The sequence below is a fragment of the Conger conger genome, chromosome 7 (assembly GCF_963514075.1).
Source record: "Conger conger chromosome 7, fConCon1.1, whole genome shotgun sequence".
Taxonomy (NCBI): Eukaryota; Metazoa; Chordata; class Actinopteri; order Anguilliformes; family Congridae; genus Conger; species Conger conger.
This window is the reverse complement of record NC_083766.1, coordinates 1476572-1496916: the sequence shown is the minus strand read 5'-3', so window position 1 is coordinate 1496916 and position 20345 is coordinate 1476572. Positions and strand designations below refer to the sequence as shown.

Genomic DNA, 20345 nt, shown 5'->3' with positions numbered 1-20345 from the left:
GGGACAGAGTGTGTTTAACGCCCTGGTCCTGTGTGCACGCTCTCAGAGGGACAGAGTGTGTTTAACGCCCTGGTCCTGTGTGCACGCTCTCAGAGGGACAGAGTGTGTTTAACGCCCTGGTCCTGTGTGGACGCTCTCAGAGGGACAGAGTGTGTTTAACGCCCTGGTCCTGTGTGCACGCTCTCAGAGGGACAGAGTGTGTTTAACGCCCTGGTCCTGTGTGCACGCTCTCAGAGGGACAGAGTGTGTTTAACGCCCTGTGTGCACGCTCTTCAGAGGGACAGAGTGTGTTTAACGCCCTGGTCCTGTGTGGACGCTCTCAGAGGGACAGAGTGTGTTTAACGCCCTGGTCCTGTGTGCACGCTCTCAGAGGGACAGAGTGTGTTTTAACGCCCTGGTCCTGTGTGGACGCTCTCAGAGGGACAGAGTGTGTTTAACGCCCTGGTCCTGTGTGCACGCTCTCAGAGGGACAGAGTGTGTTTAACGCCCTGGTCCTGTGTGCACGCTCTTAGTGAGGGACAGAGTGTGTTTAACGCCCTGGTCAGTGTGCACGCTCTCAGAGGGACAGAGTGTGTTTAACGCCCTGGTCCTGTGTGCACGCTCTCAGAGGGACAGAGTGTGTTTAACGCCCTGGTCCTGTGTGGACGCTCTCAGAGGGACAGAGTGTGTTTAAGCCCTGTGTGCACGCTCTCAGAGGGACAGAGTGTGTTTAACGCCTGGTCCTGTGTGCACGCTCTCAGAGGGACAGAGTGTGTTTAACGCCCTGGTCCTGTGTGCACGCTCTCAGAGGGACAGAGTGTGTTTAACGCCCTGGTCCTGTGTGCACGCTCTCAGAGGGACAGAGTGTGTTTAACGCCCTGGTCCTGTGTGGACGCTCTCAGAGGGACAGAGTGTGTTTAACGCCCTGTCCTGTGTGCACGCTCTCAGAGGGACAGAGTGTGTTTAACGCCCTGGTCCTGTGTGCACGCTCTTAGTGAGGGACAGAGTGTGTTTAACGCCCTGGTCCTGTGTGCACGCTCTCAGAGGGACAGAGTGTGTTTAACGCCCTGGTCCTGTGTGCACACTCTCAGAGGGACAGAGTGTGTTTAACGCCCTGGTCCTGTGTGCACGCGCTCAGAGGGACAGAGTGTGTTTAACGCCCTGGTCCTGTGTGGACGCGCTCAGAGGGACAGAGTGTGTTTAACGCCCTGGTCCTGTGTGCACGCTCTCAGAGGGACAGAGTGTGTTTAACGCCCTGGTCCTGTGTGCACGCTCTCAGAGGGACAGAGTGTGTTTAACGCCCTGGTCCTGTGTGACGCTCTCAGAGGGACAGAGTGTGTTTAACGCCCTGTGTGGACGCTCTCAGAGGGACAGAGTGTGTTTAACGCCCTGGTCCTGTGTGCACGCGCTCAGAGGGACAGAGTGTGTTTAACGCCCTGGTCCTGTGTGCACGCTCTCAGAGGGACAGAGTGTGTTTAACGCCCTGGTCCTGTGTGCACGCTCTCAGAGGGACAGAGTGTGTTTAACGCCCTGGTCCTGTGTGCACGCTCTCAGAGGGACAGAGTGTGTTTAACGCCCTGGTCCTGTGTGCACGCTCTCAGAGGGACAGAGTGTGTTTAACGCCCTGGTCCTGTGTGCACGCGCTCAGAGGGACAGAGTGTGTTTAACGCCCTGGTCCTGTGTGCACGCTCTCAGAGGGACAGAGTGTGTTTAACGCCCTGGTCCTGTGTGCACGCTCTCAGAGGGACAGAGTGTGTTTAACGCCCTGGTCCTGTGTGCACGCGCTCAGAGGGACAGAGTGTGTTTAACGCCCTGGTCCTGTGTGCACGCTCTCAGAGGGACAGAGTGTGTTTAACGCCCTGGTCCTGTGTGCACGCTCTCAGAGGGACAGAGTGTGTTTAACGCCCTGGTCCTGTGTGCACGCTCTCAGAGGGACAGAGTGTGTTTAACGCCCTGGTCCTGTGTGCACGCTCTCAGAGGGACAGAGTGTGTTTAACGCCCTGGTCCTGTGTGCACGCTCTCAGAGGGACAGAGTGTGTTTAACGCCCTGGTCCTGTGTGCACGCTCTCAGAGGGACAGAGTGTGTTTAACGCCCTGGTCCTGTGTACACGCTCTCAGAGGGACAGAGTGTGTTTAACGCCCTGGTCCTGTGTGCACGCTCTCAGAGGGACAGAGTGTGTTTAACGCCCTGGTCCTGTGTGGACGCTCTCAGAGGGACAGAGTGTGTTTAACGCCCTGGTCCTGTGTACACGCTCTCAGAGGGACAGAGTGTGTTTAACGCCCTGGTCCTGTGTGCACGCTCTCAGAGGGACAGAGTGTGTTTAACGCCCTGGTCCTGTGTGCACGCTCTCAGAGGGACAGAGTGTGTTTAACGCCCTGGTCCTGTGTGCACGCTCTCAGAGGGACAGAGTGTGTTTAACGCCCTGGTCCTGTGTGCACGCTCTCAGAGGGACAGAGTGTGTTTAACGCCCTGGTCCTGTGTGCACGCTCTCAGAGGGACAGAGTGTGTTTAACGCCCTGTGTGCACGCTCTCAGAGGGACAGAGTGTGTTTAACGCCCTGGTCCTGTGTGCACGCTCTCAGAGGGACAGAGTGTGTTTAACGCCCTGGTCCTGTGTGCACGCTCTCAGAGGGACAGAGTGTGTTTAACGCCCTGTGTGCACGCTCTCAGAGGGACAGAGTGTGTTTAACGCCCTGGTCCTGTGTGCACGCTCTCAGAGGGACAGAGTGTGTTTAACGCCCTGGTCCTGTGTGCACGCTCTCAGAGGGACAGAGTGTGTTTAACGCCCTGGTCCTGTGTGGACGCGCTCAGAGGGACAGAGTGTGTTTAACGCCCTGGTCCTGTGTGGACGCTCTCAGAGGGACAGAGTGTGTTTAACGCCCTGGTCCTGTGTGCACGCTCTCAGAGGGACAGAGTGTGTTTAACGCCCTGGTCCTGTGTGCACGCTCTCAGAGGGACAGAGTGTGTTTAACGCCCTGGTCCTGTGTGCACGCTCTCAGAGGGACAGAGTGTGTTTAACGCCCTGGTCCTGTGTACACGCTCTCAGAGGGACAGAGTGTGTTTAACGCCCTGGTCCTGTGTGGACGCTCTCAGAGGGACAGAGTGTGTTTAACGCCCTGGTCCTGTGTACACGCTCTCAGAGGGACAGAGTGTGTTTAACGCCCTGGTCCTGTGTGCACGCGCTCAGAGGGACAGAGTGTGTTTAACGCCCTGGTCCTGTGTGCACGCTCTCAGAGGGACAGAGTGTGTTTAACGCCCTGGTCCTGTGTGCACGCTCTCAGAGGGACAGAGTGTGTTTAACGCCCTGGTCCTGTGTGCACGCTCTCAGAGGGACAGAGTGTGTTTAACGCCCTGGTCCTGTGTGCACGCTCTCAGAGGGACAGAGTGTGTTTAACGCCCTGGTCCTGTGTGCACGCTCTCAGAGGGACAGAGTGTGTTTAACGCCCTGGTCCTGTGTGGACGCTCTCAGAGGGACAGAGTGTGTTTAACGCCCTGGTCCTGTGTGCACGCTCTCAGAGGGACAGAGTGTGTTTAACGCCCTGTGTGCACGCTCTCAGAGGGACAGAGTGTGTTTAACGCCCTGGTCCTGTGTGCACGCTCTCAGAGGGACAGAGTGTGTTTAACGCCCTGGTCCTGTGTACACGCTCTCAGAGGGACAGAGTGTGTTTAACGCCCTGGTCCTGTGTGCACGCTCTCAGAGGGACAGAGTGTGTTTAACGCCCTGGTCCTGTGTGCACGCTCTCAGAGGGACAGAGTGTGTTTAACGCCCTGGTCCTGTGTGGACGCTCTCAGAGGGACAGAGTGTGTTTAACGCCCTGGTCCTGTGTGCACGCTCTCAGAGGGACAGAGTGTGTTTAACGCCCTGGTCCTGTGTGCACGCTCTCAGAGGGACAGAGTGTGTTTAACGCCCTGGTCCTGTGTGCACGCTCTCAGAGGGACAGAGTGTGTTTAACGCCCTGGTCCTGTGTGCACGCTCTCAGAGGGACAGAGTGTGTTTAACGCCCTGGTCCTGTGTGCACGCTCTCAGAGGGACAGAGTGTGTTTAACGCCCTGGTCCTGTGTGCACGCTCTCAGAGGGACAGAGTGTGTTTAACGCCCTGGTCCTGTGTGCACGCTCTCAGAGGGACAGAGTGTGTTTAACGCCCTGGTCCTGTGTGCACGCGCTCAGAGGGACAGAGTGTGTTTAACGCCCTGGTCCTGTGTGCACGCTCTCAGAGGGACAGAGTGTGTTTAACGCCCTGGTCCTGTGTGCACGCTCTCAGAGGGACAGAGTGTGTTTAACGCCCTGGTCCTGTGTGGACGCTCTCAGAGGGACAGAGTGTGTTTAACGCCCTGGTCCTGTGTGGACGCTCTCAGAGGGACAGAGTGTGTTTAACGCCCTGGTCCTGTGTGGACGCTCTCAGAGGGACAGAGTGTGTTTAACGCCCTGGTCCTGTGTGCACGCGCTCAGAGGGACAGAGTGTGTTTAACGCCCTGGTCCTGTGTGCACGCGCTCAGAGGGACAGAGTGTGTTTAACGCCCTGGTCCTGTGTGGACGCTCTCAGAGGGACAGAGTGTGTTTAACGCCCTGGTCCTGTGTGCACGCTCTCAGAGGGACAGAGTGTGTTTAACGCCCTGGTCCTGTGTGCACGCGCTCAGAGGGACAGAGTGTGTTTAACGCCCTGGTCCTGTGTGCACGCTCTCAGAGGGACAGAGTGTGTTTAACGCCCTGGTCCTGTGTGCACGCTCTCAGAGGGACAGAGTGTGTTTAACGCCCTGGTCCTGTGTGCACGCTCTCAGAGGGACAGAGTGTGTTTAACGCCCTGGTCCTGTGTGCACGCTCTCAGAGGGACAGAGTGTGTTTAACGCCCTGGTCCTGTGTGGACGCTCTCAGAGGGACAGAGTGTGTTTAACGCCCTGGTCCTGTGTGCACGCGCTCAGAGGGACAGAGTGTGTTTAACGCCCTGGTCCTGTGTGCACGCTCTCAGAGGGACAGAGTGTGTTTAACGCCCTGGTCCTGTGTGCACGCTCTCAGAGGGACAGAGTGTGTTTAACGCCCTGGTCCTGTGTGCACGCGCTCAGAGGGACAGAGTGTGTTTAACGCCCTGGTCCTGTGTGCACGCTCTCAGAGGGACAGAGTGTGTTTAACGCCCTGGTCCTGTGTGCACGCTCTCAGAGGGACAGAGTGTGTTTAACGCCCTGGTCCTGTGTGAAGACCACAACACAGCCATTAGGTGCATGGTTAATTCAGTGGCACTCAGGGGTCAGGGGTTAGGGGGCTCTGTCAGCGTCACAGACGGATTTACTGCCAACTCTGCTCTCATTTTCTCTCTCCATCACACTCTCTCACACACACTCTCTCTCCATCACTCTCTCACACACACACTCTCTCTCCATCACACACTCATTCACTCCCTTTTCATTTCTCTCTCTCTTTCCCACATCATTCTCCTGGGCTTTTTCTGAATTCTGACTTGCCATCCTCTCTCTCTCCCCCTCTCTCTCACACACACACACTCTCTCTCTCTCTCTCTCTCTCTCTCTCTCTCTCTCTCTCTGGGAGTCGGATGAGCCAGAGCCCAGGGGAGGGTAAATGGGATATTTAGTTTCAGCCTGATGACGCCATTTAGCCATTAACTCTACAGTCTCTGCGTTCTCTAGTGAGTGTGCACCCCCCACCCCACAATACTCCAGCCCCTGTCTACCATTCATGTCCTGCACCCCCCCAACCTGTCACACACACACTCACACACACAATCACATGCACATACACACACATATAAACATGCATACACACAAACACATACACATCTACACACACACACAAGCACAAACACACACACATACTATACACACACACACATGCACAAACACATACTGTACATATGCATTTAAACGCTCAGGCACTCACACACATGTACAAACACAAAAGAACAGACACACACAAATACACACACGCACACACACATATGCACACACACACATGCACGCACGTGCACTCACACACACACACACACACACACACACATGCACACACACACACTCACACACACACGCACACAAACTCACACACACATGCACACACACACACATTCACACACATACTCACACACACATGCACACACACACACACATACTCACATGCACACACATACTCACACACATGCACACACACTCACACACACACACACATGCACACACACACACACACACTCACACACACATGCACACACACACACACACATACACTCACACACATGCACACACACACACACTCACACATGCACACATTCACACACACATACACTCACACACATGCACACACACACACACTCACACATGCACACATTCACACACACACATGCACACACACACACACTCACACACACATGCTCACACACACACACATACTCACACACACACACATGCGCACACACACTCACACACACACGCACACACACTCGCAGACACACACACACGCACACACACACATACACACACGCACACATGCACACACGCACACACACTCACACACACATACACGCACACACACATGCACTCACACACTCACACACACACGCACACACTCACTCACACACACTCACACACACACACATGCACTCACACACTCACACTCACACACACACGCACACACTCACTCACACACACACACTCACAAGCACACACTCACTCACACACACTCACGCACACACATGCACACACACACTCACACACACACAGACACACACACACACTGACACACACACTCACTCACACACACACATGCACACACACACACACACACACACTTGCACACACACACACGCACTCGCACTCACACACACACACACACACTCTCACACACACACCCACACACTCACACTCTCTTACACACACATTCACACACTCACACACACACACACACTCACACACTCACACACACACACACACTCACACACACACAGACCACAGAGAATGGGAAGATAGGCAGGACACACTCACCAGAGAGAGAGGGGGGGAGGGGGGGCCGATACAGGAAGAGAGTGAGAGATAGAGGGAGAGAGAGGGAGAGAGAGAGAGAAAGGGGGAGAGCATCTAGTGCTCATTCTGCTTTTACTGAGAGGAGAGAAACTACAGATCACAACTCCCATCTCTCATCACTGCAGGAAGTGCTTCATGCTGTTATTTAAATTTTTTGCACCGTGTTTAAATGCATTTTTCACGCTGTTGTTTAACACTTTTTCACGCCATTGATTTAAGTTTTTTTTCTCGCGTTCTGCCTGATCTGTGGGGCAGGACCTTGCTGTAATATCCGGATATATTTACTCAACACTCTTCCTCTGCCTGGCGCTGTGTGCTGAACGCACCAGTCTTTTTGTTGGTTAGTTTGATGAGATTTGAGCTGCAGCCCGGCCGGGGCACTCTGAGTCCAGCGGTCGCTGTCCTGCTTGGATTGTCTGCATGCACGGGACGCTTCTGAAGCCCCTCTGACCGGGCGGAAGGGTCGCTTCCACGCACGGGACGCGTTAAAAACCCCTCTCACGCAGCCAGGGGTGTAAAAACCCCCTCTCACGCAGCCAGGGGTGGACTGACAGCGCGAGGCATCGACACTCCATCAGCATGGGTCTGTGCACCTTCAGAGGTAAGCGCTCACCGCTCAGAGGATGAAACTTCTCCCATGAAATGTGTCCACGGCTCCGTCCCACGCTGGTCCGTGCAGTTTGCCTAGTTTCTCTCTGACAGCCTCAGAGGAACGCGCACCTCGTATCTGTGATACTGTGACCACAGACGGACCGTGACTTCGGTAACTCCTCAAAACTTGCAATACAGGGTAATCTTACAAACAAAATTATTTGGATTCAATGCATCAATAACAAAATGTTTTTTCCTTTATCCTAAAAATGTATTTGCATATTTCTGTGTTTTTAAAACTTGAAATTTATTTAAACCAGCTGGAAGTTAGTCTTCAGCAGGTTAGATTCATGCAGTCTAAACTCTTAAAGCGGATTTCTGTGGCAGAATCAGTTCTGTGGCAGAATCAGTTCTGTGGATCATTTTCGGTGTCCTGCTGCCACTGGGCCACAGAGCCTGCTCTCTCCCCTCCATCTCCCCCCTCTATCTTTCTCTCCTTTTGCACTTTACTCCTTTTCTTTTTACTCTGTCTGCATTCAGTTATTTCCCACTCCCTGTGTCCCTCTCTGCCTTTCCCCTGGACTCCTCTCTCTCTCTCTCTCTCTCTCTCTCTCTCTCTCTCTCTCTCTCTCTCCCCCCTCTCTCTCTCTCTCTCTCTCTCACTCTCTCTCTCTTTCCCTCTCTCTCTCTCTGTCCCACAGTGTCTATTTCAGTCCATCCAGGGGGTCGGATTCAGCACATCCGGAATCTCATACAGTTTATTGTCATTCAATCCCAGCGCTGCCCTGGGTCCTGGAGCCGGACCGCCTCTGTCCTGCGAGGACCCCCCCCCCCCCCCCCCCCCCCGCCCCTCTCTGTCCTGCGAGGACGAGCTGCGTTTGGATCACCCCCCCCCCCCTCCCGCCCCTCCCCCGGGGGCGTCTGACCCCCCTACCCCAGCACGAGGGCCAGCCTACATCCTGCAGAGGAAGGCTCATGTTAGCTCCTCTAGCGCCATGAGTTTGAGAAGCTCTGCTCTCACGTTTGGGAAACAGTCATAGAAGAGAAAAGAGAGAAAGAGAGAGAAAGAGACAGAGAGATGGACAGAAAGAGAGACAAAGAGAGTGAATGAGAAATAGAGACAGACCGAGCGAGTGGAAGCAGGAAGAGAGACAGAGAGAGCGAGTGAGAGAAAGAAACAGAGAGTGGGAGCAGAAATGGATATCTCTAATGGCAGTTGACCTGCGGGAAGCCCAGGCCCCTGATGATGACACACACACACACACACACACACCTGATTCTGGGGGCTGGTAGAGAGCTCATCAGCAGTGTGATCAGAGACACACACACACACATGCACACACACACACACCTGATCTGGGGGGTGGTAGAGAGCTCATCAGCAGTGCGAACAGAGACAGGGATGTGCAGGGTCACAGAGGTGCTTTAAAATAGCTCAACATGATGATGTCATCGCTCACACCAAGCATGGAGGATCCAGTGATCCCCACTGCCCCACCCCTGCCACTCTGCCCCTGCCACTCGCTCTGCTCCTGACGCTCTGTCCCTGACACTCTGCCCCTGACACTCTGTCCCTGATACTCTGCCCCTGACACTCTGCCCCTGACACTCGCTCTGCCCCTGAAACTCGCTCTGCCCCTGACACTCGCTCTGCTCCTGACGCTCTGCCCCTGACGCTCTGCCCCTGACACTCGCTCTGCTCCTGACGCTCTGCCCCTGACGCTCTGTCCCTGACGCTCTGCCCCTGACGCTCTGCCCCTGACGCTCTGCCCCTGACACTCGCTCTGCCCCTGACACTCGCTCTGCTCCTGACACTCGCTCTGCTCCTGACGCTCTGCCCCTGACGCTCTGCCCCTGACACTCTGCCCCTGACACTCGCTCTGCTCCTGACGCTCTGCCCCTGACGCTCTGCCCCTGACACTCGCTCTGCTCCTGACGCTCTGCCCCTGACGCTCTGCCCCTGACGCTCTGCCCCTGACGCTCTGCCCCTGACGCTCTGCCCCTGACGCTCTGTCCCTGACGCTCTGCCCCTGACGCTCTGCCCCTGACACTCGCTCTGCTCCTGACACTCGCTCTGCTCCTGACGCTCTGCCCCTGACGCTCTGCCCCTGACGCTCGCTCTGCCCCTGACGCTCTGCCCCTGACGCTCTGCCCCTGACGCTCTGCCCCTGACACTCGCTCTGCTCCTGACGCTCTGCCCCTGACGCTCTGCCCCTGACGCTCTGCCCCTGACGCTCTGCCCCTGACGCTCTGCTCCTGACACTCGCTCTGCCCCTGACGCTCTGCTCCTGACACTCGCTCTGCCCCTGACACTCTGCCCCTGACGCTCACTCTGCCCCTGACACTCGCTCTGCCCCTGACACTCGCTCTGCCCCTGACACTCGCTCTGCTCCTGACGCTCTGCCCCTGACGCTCTGCCCCTGACACTCGCTCTGCTCCTGACGCTCTGTCCCTGACGCTCTGTCCCTGACGCTCTGCCCCTGACGCTCTGCTCCTGACACTCGCTCTGCTCCTGACGCTCTGCCCCTGACGCTCTGTCCCTGACGCTCTGCCCCTGACACTCTGCCCCTGACACTCTGCTCCTGACGCTCTGCCCCTGACGCTCTGCTCCTGACACTCGCTCTGCTCCTGACACTCTGCCCCTGACGCTCTGTCCCTGACGCTCTGCCCCTGACGCTCTGCCCCTGACACTCGCACTGCTCCTGACGCTCTGTCCCTGGCGCTCTGTCCCTGACGCTCTGCCCCTGACGCTCTGCCCCTGACGCTCTGCCCCTGACGCTCTGCCCCTGACACTCGCTCTGCTCCTGACGCTCTGCCCCTGACGCTCTGCCCCTGACACTTGCTCTGTCCCTGACACTTTGCCCCTGACGCTCTGCCCCTGACGCTCTGTCCCTGACACTCTGCTCCTGACGCTCTGCCCCTGACGCTCTGCTCCTGACACTCGCTCTGCTCCTGACACTCTGCCCCTGACGCTCTGTCCCTGACGCTCTGTCCCTGACGCTCTGCCCCTGACGCTCTGCCCCTGACGCTCTGCCCCTGACACTCGCTCTGCTCCTGACGCTCTGTCCCTGACGCTCTGTCCCTGACGCTCTGCCCCTGACGCTCTGCCCCTGACGCTCTGCCCCTGACACTTGCTCTGTCCCTGACACTTTGCCCCTGACGCTCTGCCCCTGACGCTCTGTCCCTTACACTCGCTCTGTCCCTTTACGAGTGTCAGGGGCAGTCAGATTATGGCTTACATCCTGAAAGCATTTCATGTTCTGCCCATACATGTTGTTTGCCCGTCTTCTGTGATTGTTTTGTTGGTATTGTTGCGGTTCGGGTTGGCTTTAAATGTCCTGAGGGCCGGAGGTGGATGTTTTGAGTAATATAGGCTCAAGTGTCTGATTTGGCCCCACATTTGGTTAGTCTGCCAGGGATTTATGCAGGGAGACTCTGGGGGGACTCTGGGGTGGGAATCTTGGACTCTCAGGGGACTTTGGGACTCTGGGGTGAGATTCTTGGATGGGACTCTGGGGTGGGACTCTGGGACTCTAGGGGCGACTCTTGGATTTGACTCTAGGGGCGACTCTGGGGTGGGACTCTGAGGATGGGACTCTAGGGGCAACGCTGGGGTGAGTCTCTGGGGTGAGACTCTGGGGTGAGACTCTTGGATCGGACTCTGGGACTCTAGGGGGGGACTCTGGGGTGGGACTCTGGGACTCTAGGGCTGACTCTGGGGTGAGACTCTTGGATGGGACTCTGGGGTGGGACTCTGGGACTCTAGGGGCGACTCTGGGGTGAGTCTCTGGGGTGAGACTCTTGGATCGGACTCTAGGAGGGACTCTGGGACTCTAGGGGGGACTCTGGGGTGAGACTCTTGGATGGGACTCTGGGGTGGGACTCTGGGACTCTAGGGGTGACTCTAGGGGTGACACTCTTGGATCGGACTCTAGGGGGGACTCTGGGACTCTAGGGGGGGACTCTGGGGTGGGACTCTGGGACTCTGGGACTCTAGGGGGGACTCTGGGGTGAGACTCTTGGATCTGACTCTAGGGGGGACTCTGGGGTGAGACTCTGGGGCGAGACTCTTGGATCTGACTCTAGGGGTGACTCTGGGGTGGGACTCTTGGATCGGACTCTGGGGGGGACTCTGGGACTCTAGGGGGGGACTCTGAGGATGGGACTCTGGGGCAGGATGTGAGGGTGTGAGGCTCAGGCATGGTGCAGTCAGCAGTAATCAGGCATGGTGCAGTCAGCAGTAATACTCCCTACAGCACGTCTTCAGGCAGACAGACCACCTCTCTCACCAGAATGGATCCCCTGTGGATGGGGGTACTTCTGGGCAATTGGTAATTGGATGGCAAACACTGATAATGTCATCACGCAAAACACACAGCCCTGTGTCTGCAACAGTCTGGGGTAAAACCAATGGGCAGTAAATATGGGACATCCTGTCCCAGTGAGTCCCCTATGAATGAGAGCTTGCACAATAACTTGTATAACCGATATGACACAGACACAACTTTCACAACACATACTGTAGTGTACACATAAGGCTGTAGATGAAGTTCAAATCTGACACAAAGCCTATGGGAATGAACAACGACTCTGGGTAAATATGTGCATTTCAGATGGTGAAAGCCTCTATTTGTATCATTGTGAAGTTCTAGTCTCTGGAGCACTGTTCCTTCTGTTACCGGCATTTCATATTTGAATCAATTTGTGTCCTTCAAATCCTTTTTTTTAGGGTGACCTGCAAATGTACTCAAATTTGAAAATTTACATTACATTTTTCATTACAGTTATTTAGCTGATGCTTTTATCCAAAGCGGCTTGCAGTTGATTAGACTAAGCAGGGGACAATCCCCCCTGGAGCAATGCATGGTTAAGGGTTCCAGGGCTCATTTATATCAGTATGGAGGACTAAACGGAGCTGCAGAGATGTGTGAGAAGGAGTGGTGTTTAGTCTCTTAGGACTGTCCTGTAATACCTCCACCTTGAGCAGGGATGGACAGGCCGACGAGATTCATGTTCCAGATGATTACTTGATGACTTCATGGAAAATAAGCAGTATCCCCCCCCTCCCCCACTCCTCCACCCCCCCCCCCCCCCCCCCACCCCCCCATTAGACGGGCTGATAGTCCTCTGGCCCAGGAGCGGCAGGATGTGATGCGATTACTCTCCAGGACTTCCTCTGTCCTGTTTTTTTTCCTGCGGCTCTTAATGTGTAAATGTATCTAATGCTTCCTGTGCAGGTCTGCTTATCTGGCCTGCTGGCATCTTCCCACTGCCAGCGGGCACTCTGAGAGCTGGCACCGCCAGCCAGGCACGGCCATACCCACAGACTGTGGCCAGACCAGCCAGACATCCCGCTGTCCTAATCACTCTTCCTCGCTATAGATTTCCCTTCAGCGGTGCTGGCCGGGTTCCGCAGGGTTCCACAGGGTTCCTCAGGGTTCGGTGTTCCCGTGCCCGCACTTCCCCGCTTTCAGTGTCGGGGATCAGAGGAAGCCGCAGGGCTGGGTGAAAGCTCATATCCAGCTTTTTTGTTCAGGGTGATATCTAATTATGCAGCTTGCCACAGAATGCTCCTGGTCTCCGGTTGCCTCCCTCCCTTAACTTTCACCTTCCTCATTTTATCTCCCAGGATGAGGTGAACATCAGAAAGCCTAATTTGCTTGCTGGGGGAAGGGTGTTGACTTTCTTCCTCTCAGGTCTTAGCCAGGGTAGAGTTCACTCAAAACAACTGCAGGGTCAGTGCTTTTAATTGCCACTGTGAAATACATTGCATAGCCTGCCAAAAATTCCAGCTAAGACCAGCCAGGATTCTAAGATGGTCAAAGCAGGTCTGTGGCAGGGCAAGGCTGGTTAAAGCGGGTAAAGAAAGCTTGTGGCCAACTACTGGATGAGCAGGTCAACCAGCTAAAACCAGCTAGAAGTGCTGAAAACACAGCTTAAACCAAACAAACAAACTTTAACATCTGCCTGTAAAGTCCGATCTGGACACTAAGCTCTGCTCTTCACTGTTTTACTGAGTCCGATTCTGCTGTTAGGTATTTTGTATATTTTCACAAAGGTTACTGTGAGGACAATCTGGGGTGTGTTTGGGAAAGTGGCAGTCTGTGTGGGGACATTCTGGGTGTGAGGACACTCTGGGGTTTGTTTGGGAAAGTGACACGCTGTGTGTTTTCTGATATTTCAGGTGTCTCTGATGTGCCCTGAAGTGTTTGCGCCCCGCACCCCGGCCCCCTCCCTCCCGGCGCCCCCCCAGGCAGGATGGACCTGGCACCCTCCCGCAGGGCAGAGCCGGACCTGGCACCCTCCCGCAGGGCAGAGCCGGACGTGCTCGACCTCCAGCAGGTGCCGGTCCTGTCCATCGACCAAATCCGGGCCATCAGGGCCAGCAATGACTACGTGGAGCGCCCCCTAGTGGCTGAGCCCGGCGCGCAGACCGGGCTGTTCTTCATCCAGGAGGAGCGGCATCATCACGGCAGGAGGATCCCACGCAGCCAGAGCCTCCACCACCAAGCCCACCTGGCGCAGGTGAGCCAGTCCAGCACCGTCGCCTCCCTGTCCCGCAGCAGCACCGCCTCGGACCAGCGCCTCCTGTCCGGCCCGGGCCGGTCCGCCTCCGGCCCGCCGCCCGTGCGCAGCCAGCCCAAGCCGCAGCTGAAGCCCGACGCGCTGGGCAAGCGGCTGTCGGAGGCCGGGAGCCTGAGCCGCCACCTGCTGATCTGCGAGCGCTGCGGCCGCTGCAAGTGCCAGGAGTGCGGGGCGGCGCGGAGCCTGCCGTCCTGCTGGCTGTGCGACCAGCGCTGCCTGTGCTCGGCGGACAGCGCCCTGGAGACCGCGACCTGCCTGTGCTGCGTCAAGGGCCTGTTCTACCACTGCTCCGCCGACGACGAGGACAACTGCGCCGACCGGCCCTGCTCCTGCGGCCCGGCCCACCGCTGCTCCCGCTGGGCCGCCATGGCGCTGCTGTCCCTCTGCCTGCCCTGCCTGTGCTGCTACCCGCCCGCCAAGCTGTGCCTGAGCGCCTGCCAGCGGGCCTACGACCGCGCCGCCCGGCCCGGCTGCAGGTGCAGCAACTCCAACACCGTCTGCCGCAAGATCTCCGCCAACAACCCCGCGCCCTTCCCCAAGTCCCTGGAGAAGCCGGTATGACCGAACGGGCCCCGCCTTGCCCCGTCCTTGCCCCCGAAGCAGAATCCCTTTCCGCGTTTCCAGAGGAGGGACCAAAGCTTTTTGATGTCCAGATTGACGCCGTCGCACCGACCCCCCATACCTGTGCCATTTCCCGGAAATACTGCTCCATTAGCGTCTACTTATGCCACTTATTTATTTCACCTCTTTCTGCAAGGCCAGCAGAACGGACGGGCAGGACGGATCAGGTTCCCCAGTAAGCTGATGAGGAAACGGAATAAAACCCCCACATGACCAGTCGACAGGGTTTCTATTTATTACCCTCAGGCAGGTGTGCAGCAGCCCTGCTGATGGGGGGTGTGGGGGGGGGGGGGGCAGTCGAAACGTAGGCCACTCGTCATGAGCCGCCCCTGGATCCCAGTGGAGCAGGGAAATAGCGGCCTCTGATTGGGCAAAGAGGAAAAGCAGACGCAGTTGGGAGATACAAATCGATGCGCGCTGGTGTGAGAAAGCTGAACAGGACTTTGACCGGATCCACGAGACAAAGGAGAGCGAGTGCCGCAAGGGAGGCGTCGCCATCCCGACGGCTCCTGACACAGGATTGGCCGGGCCCCAAAGCTCCCTCGAAAAGGACCAATGAGAATGCGCGGCCTCGCCCAATGCTGTGTGCGTGTGGTCAGGAGGGGGGGGGGGGGTCTGCCACTCGGGTTTCTGCTCTCGCCAGCCAGACGCCGCTCGCATCCGTGCCCCTCTAACCCCCCCTCCCCCGCTCATCCCCCCCGCTCGCTCACACCGCCCCAGGACGACTCCCTCCAGGGGCTCTGAGTGAGGACGATCTGGGACCACAAAGACCAAAGCAGCTGAATTTACAAGCATTCCTGGGAGGGAGGGGGCGGTATACCTGTACCTGCACACCTCTGGACGTACACATCTCACTCAGGGGAGGGCAGGCTGTCTGTGGGCCGTATGGGATAAGCTGCATGGACAGGGCTGTGTCCCTGAGGGGAGTCTGGGGGGTGGGGGGGGTGGGCTGGGTGGGGGGGGTGGGGGGGTGGGCTGGGTGGGTGGGTTGCCGTGGCACAATCTTTCTGTCTGATGCACTGATGAAAATCAACACACCGTGTCAACTGTGCAGATGTGGCTTCACGTACGCACAGCCATCCTGTTTGTTAGAATTACTTTGGTATATTTTTGTATGTACACACAATTCATTATTACTGTATTGTTATTTTTATTCTATTTCTGTTATTATTATTATTCCAACTGAGATTTACCTTCAGTCCGAAGCCTGAGATATTCTTACCCCACCACCCCCCACCCCCCACCCCCCCCCCCCAGAAATATCGCTTTGTCCTGTGGGAGGGGTCGTCTTACAGAGAGGAAACTGGCTTAGTCGTGAAATTCAACATCATCATCACCATCTTCATCATGACTGCCACTCAGGGACGCAGCATCTGATTGGCTGGCTTGACTGCTCCTGTAGGATGTGAACAGTGCTCTGTTGGTGACCCTCCCCCCCCCACCCCCAACACCCCACCCCCGTAAGAATCCGGTGAGGCTACTTCACTCCACAAAGCAAACCTTCGATACCTTCGATACCTTCGCATACTGAGGGAAGGGGCTCAGTGTTCTGGTACAGGCGTTTTACAGGAATGTTTCTCTGGTGCTGTTTGCAGGCTGTAGATTAACCACTATCAGTTTCCCTCTTGTACTAGTATGTATTGCTTTGGTACAATTGGCATCTTGTATGTTGTAAAATAATTTAAGGAGTATATAAATATATATATATAAATATATAAAGTTCTATATAAATGAATATATGAATATAAATTTTACACTTATTTTTCCGTTGCTGACATTGTCGACGAGTCACAGATATTTATTTAAATTGATTGATGATGAAAGAGAAGAATTATTTATTTATTGGTGAAGAAATTGTGATCATATTTGGCTTTTCTTTATTCTTATTTTTTTTTGTTTTTATTTTTTCTGTGGAGAGAGGTGACAGCCCTCCAGGCTGCTGATCCCAATAAAGGGTGTTTCAACTGACCCCGGCTCTGCCGCTCATCTGTGGGAGGAGGAGGGGCAGCTCGGGTAACGTTAGCCCGTTAGCCCACTATGCGTTACAATGCCTGCAGTTCCATATGTTTCCAAAAAACTACCTATTAACCTTAGCGAATGGTCTACGAAATGTCTCCGCTAGCTGCCATATGATATTGTGCTGTTACTTGTCATTTTGCTTGCAAGCTTGCCACTGTCCCACCTGTCTTCATTGTTTAGATATTTTATTCATTTTTAATTCCATGCAGTTACACAAACTCAGGACTCTTGAGTGAAACTGGAATAAACCAATTTTACAAGAAGCTAGATACTAGTTGACACCAGAACTATAGGCACTAAGAGAACCTTGTATCGCATAGTATTCATACAACCATTTACCATATTCATAAAACTGCAGGGGCTACCTTCTGGTGATGCTATATCTACAGAAAAGAATATCTGGAAGTATACAAAATATAGCCTACGAACTAATATGAGCTAACAGTACTGTAAGGTCGGATTGATTTTCAGGTTTAATTACAACCATTTAATTTATTTGCTGCCTTGTTCAAAACCCACAGATAAGCACACAAAAGTCACAATGTCAATGATATGTCAAACAATACATTGCCTCAAAATTGATACTTATTATACTTGATACGAATCATGGACCAGGTGCCTGTGAAGGCCTGTGAAACTGGGCTCATTCAAATTGATCGAGGTCCGCCATCTTTAAGGACATTCTAACCCCTTAAAGGTTCCTCCAGGAGGAAACTTGGGGAGCTTGAGAGGTGTGCTGCACTGGACGCCATATTGGTTCCTGCAGCTTGGGCAGTAGAAGTGAGCGGTGATGTCCGTTCTGTATGGCAGTCAAGTGTTTCAGGCACCGTGTACAGGGCGTGTCAGGGGCGGTGAGTACAGGGCGTGACCGAGGCGGGGAGTAAAGGGCGTGTCCGGGGCGATGAGTACAGGGCGTGTCCGGGGCGGTGAGTACAGGGCGTGTCCGGGGCGGTGAGTACAGGGCGTGTCCGGGGCGGTGAGTACAGGGTGTGTCCGGGGCGGTGAGTACAGGGCGTATCAGGGGCGGTGAGTACAGGGTGTGACCGGGGCGGTGAGTACAGGGCGTGTCCGGGGCGGTGAGTACAGGGTCGTGTCCGGGGCGGTGAGTACAGGGCGTGTCCGGGGCGGTGAGTACAGGGCGTGACCGGGGCGGTGAGTACAGGGCGTGTCCGGGGCGGTGAGTACAGGTCGTGTCCGGGGCGGTGAGTACAGGGCGTGTCCGGGACACAGAGTACAGGGCGTGTCCAGGGCGGTGAGTACAGGGCGTGTCCGGGACACGGAGTACAGGGCGTGTCCGGGGCGGTGAGTACAGGTCGTGTCCGGGGCGGTGAGTACAGGGTGTGTCCAGGGCACGGAGTACAGGGTGTGTCCGGGGTGGTGAGTACAGGGCGTGTCCGGGGCGGTGAGTACAGGGCGTGTCCGGGGCACGTGTGCTTTGTCTGTGGATAAGCACCGCTCCCTCTCCTGCCAGTTTGCTCCATAAATAAATAATCACCAGCAGGCCGGCTTAATGGCATCTGAGAGGGAGGAATGCAGTGTGTGTATGTGAGTGTGTGTGTGTGTGTGTGTGTGTGTGTGTGAGAGTGTGTGTGTGTATGTTTTGTGTGGGCAGATTTTGTGCTTGTGTGTGTGAGTGTGTTAATAGATAGGGCACATTAAAACAGAGGCTCTGTCCTGCACCCTGTTCCTGAGTCAGTCAGAGACACGCGGACGTGTAAAGAGCCTAACCCATCACCCCCCCACCCCCCCATCCTCTCCAGAGCTAAGCCCCCACCCCCCCTTCCGGAGTGCTGCATATCTGTGCCATGTCTGGGAAATCAATAATGTAGACCCGTTCCACATAACGCCCTCCTATACACCATATCCCCCTACTGTAGACCATAACCCCCTCATGTACACCATAACCCCATTCATAATAATGTAGTCTCACACACACTCTACACACACACACACACACACACATCATCCCCTATTGATATATCTATATATAAAGTCAGAGGCCCATCTGCTCCACAGGCTAAGAGGCACTACACTTTACTTGAACCCCTCGCCATAAGGCTGACAACTGTCATATACATGAACTAACACTGTCATACACATGACATAACACTGTCATACACACAACATAACACTGTCATACACGACATAACAGTCATACACATGACATAACACTGTCATACACATGACCTAACACTGTCCTACACATGACATAACACTGTCCTACACATGACCTAACACTGTCATTCACATGATATAACTGTCACAAGATGCATAGCAGATGATAAATAATAAAAAATTGTCAGAGTTTTAATCTGTACATTTTATGACATCTGTCAATAAAAGGATAACCGTTTTATATCAATCTGTTAAGTTATGCCATCTTGTGGCAGCTGCTATGTCATGTGTATGACAGTGTTATGTCATGTGTATGACAGTGTTATGGCATGTGTATGACAGTGTTATGTCATGTGTATGACAGTGTTGTCATGTGTATGACAGTGTTATGTCGTGTGTATGACAGTGTTATGTTGTGTGTATGACAGTGTTATGTCATGTGTATGACAGTGTTATGTCAGTCATATTTCGAGGGGTTCAGATGACGTGATCCTGACACCTCTATGTGATCTCTGTGCACATTCAACAATACCTGCAGAAATCTCCTCAATGCGTTCTCCTGTGTGAGCATCAGAGGCACTTTTCTCCATGGAGCTCTTTGGCTATTTTATTTAGAAGCTGGAGGATAATCTTATTGATCCTGCCCTGACCTTTAACCCTGCAGGACAGAGAATAGGGGTCAGGGGTCACGCTGCTTCCCCTGTGCTCTCCTTACCTCCTGCCTCAACGTAGGCCTTGGCTTTTCTCTCAGGCAGTGTCCAGGGCAGCCTGGTGTCAGAGTCAAGACCCCTCTGTGTTCTAGGAACAAAGCCACCAGTCAGTCAAACCCCACAAGCCTGTCAATCATTCTACAGGCAATTCAGTAGAATACCCCCGACCACCACACCCCACAGTGTAACCAGGGTGACCAATCACAGCAGCTCAACTGTGGCATAGCAGTTACCTGACCATCTCCGTTTAAAAGTATTCAACTTTAGTCATGAAACAATGGTGAACATAAAACTCTTTACAGCTGATATCATGCCCTGACCAAAGCCTGAGTTTTCACGGGGGGAGAGTTAACCTGTGACCCTGGCCTATCTGTGTGAGTCAGCCACACACATGCCTACAGCAGGATCCGTAAGTATTTGGAGTTGGACAGCAGTACTGTTTCAGTTCTTTTGGCTCTGTACTCAAGCACATTTAGATTCAAAATGGCACATTGAATATGAGCTTAAAGTGCAGACTGACACCTATAATTTGAGGGTATTTACATCATCCATGCAGGAATTGCATCCCTGTTTATACATAGTCCTGCCATTTTAGGAGACCAAAAGTAATTGGACAGTTGGCTGATTAGCCAGGTATTCAATCGCTTCCTTAGTGCAGGTATAAGAAAGTTTTCAGTCTCTAGTCTAGTCTTTTGATTACCTTTG

The 20345-nt window shown here is 54.5% G+C and overlaps 1 protein-coding gene across 1 annotated transcript; it reads left to right on the top strand.

Moving 5' to 3' along the window:
* Positions 1–7041: 7041 nt before the first annotated feature.
* On the top strand, positions 7042–15083 carry LOC133133872 (protein sprouty homolog 3). The gene is made up of 2 exons (XM_061250140.1): positions 7042–7600; positions 13775–15083. Exon 2 carries the CDS (start codon positions 13849–13851, stop codon positions 14734–14736), a length of 888 nt encoding a protein of 295 aa, XP_061106124.1. The 5' UTR covers positions 7042–7600; positions 13775–13848; the 3' UTR covers positions 14737–15083.
* The last annotated feature ends 5262 nt before the right edge of the window (positions 15084–20345 follow it).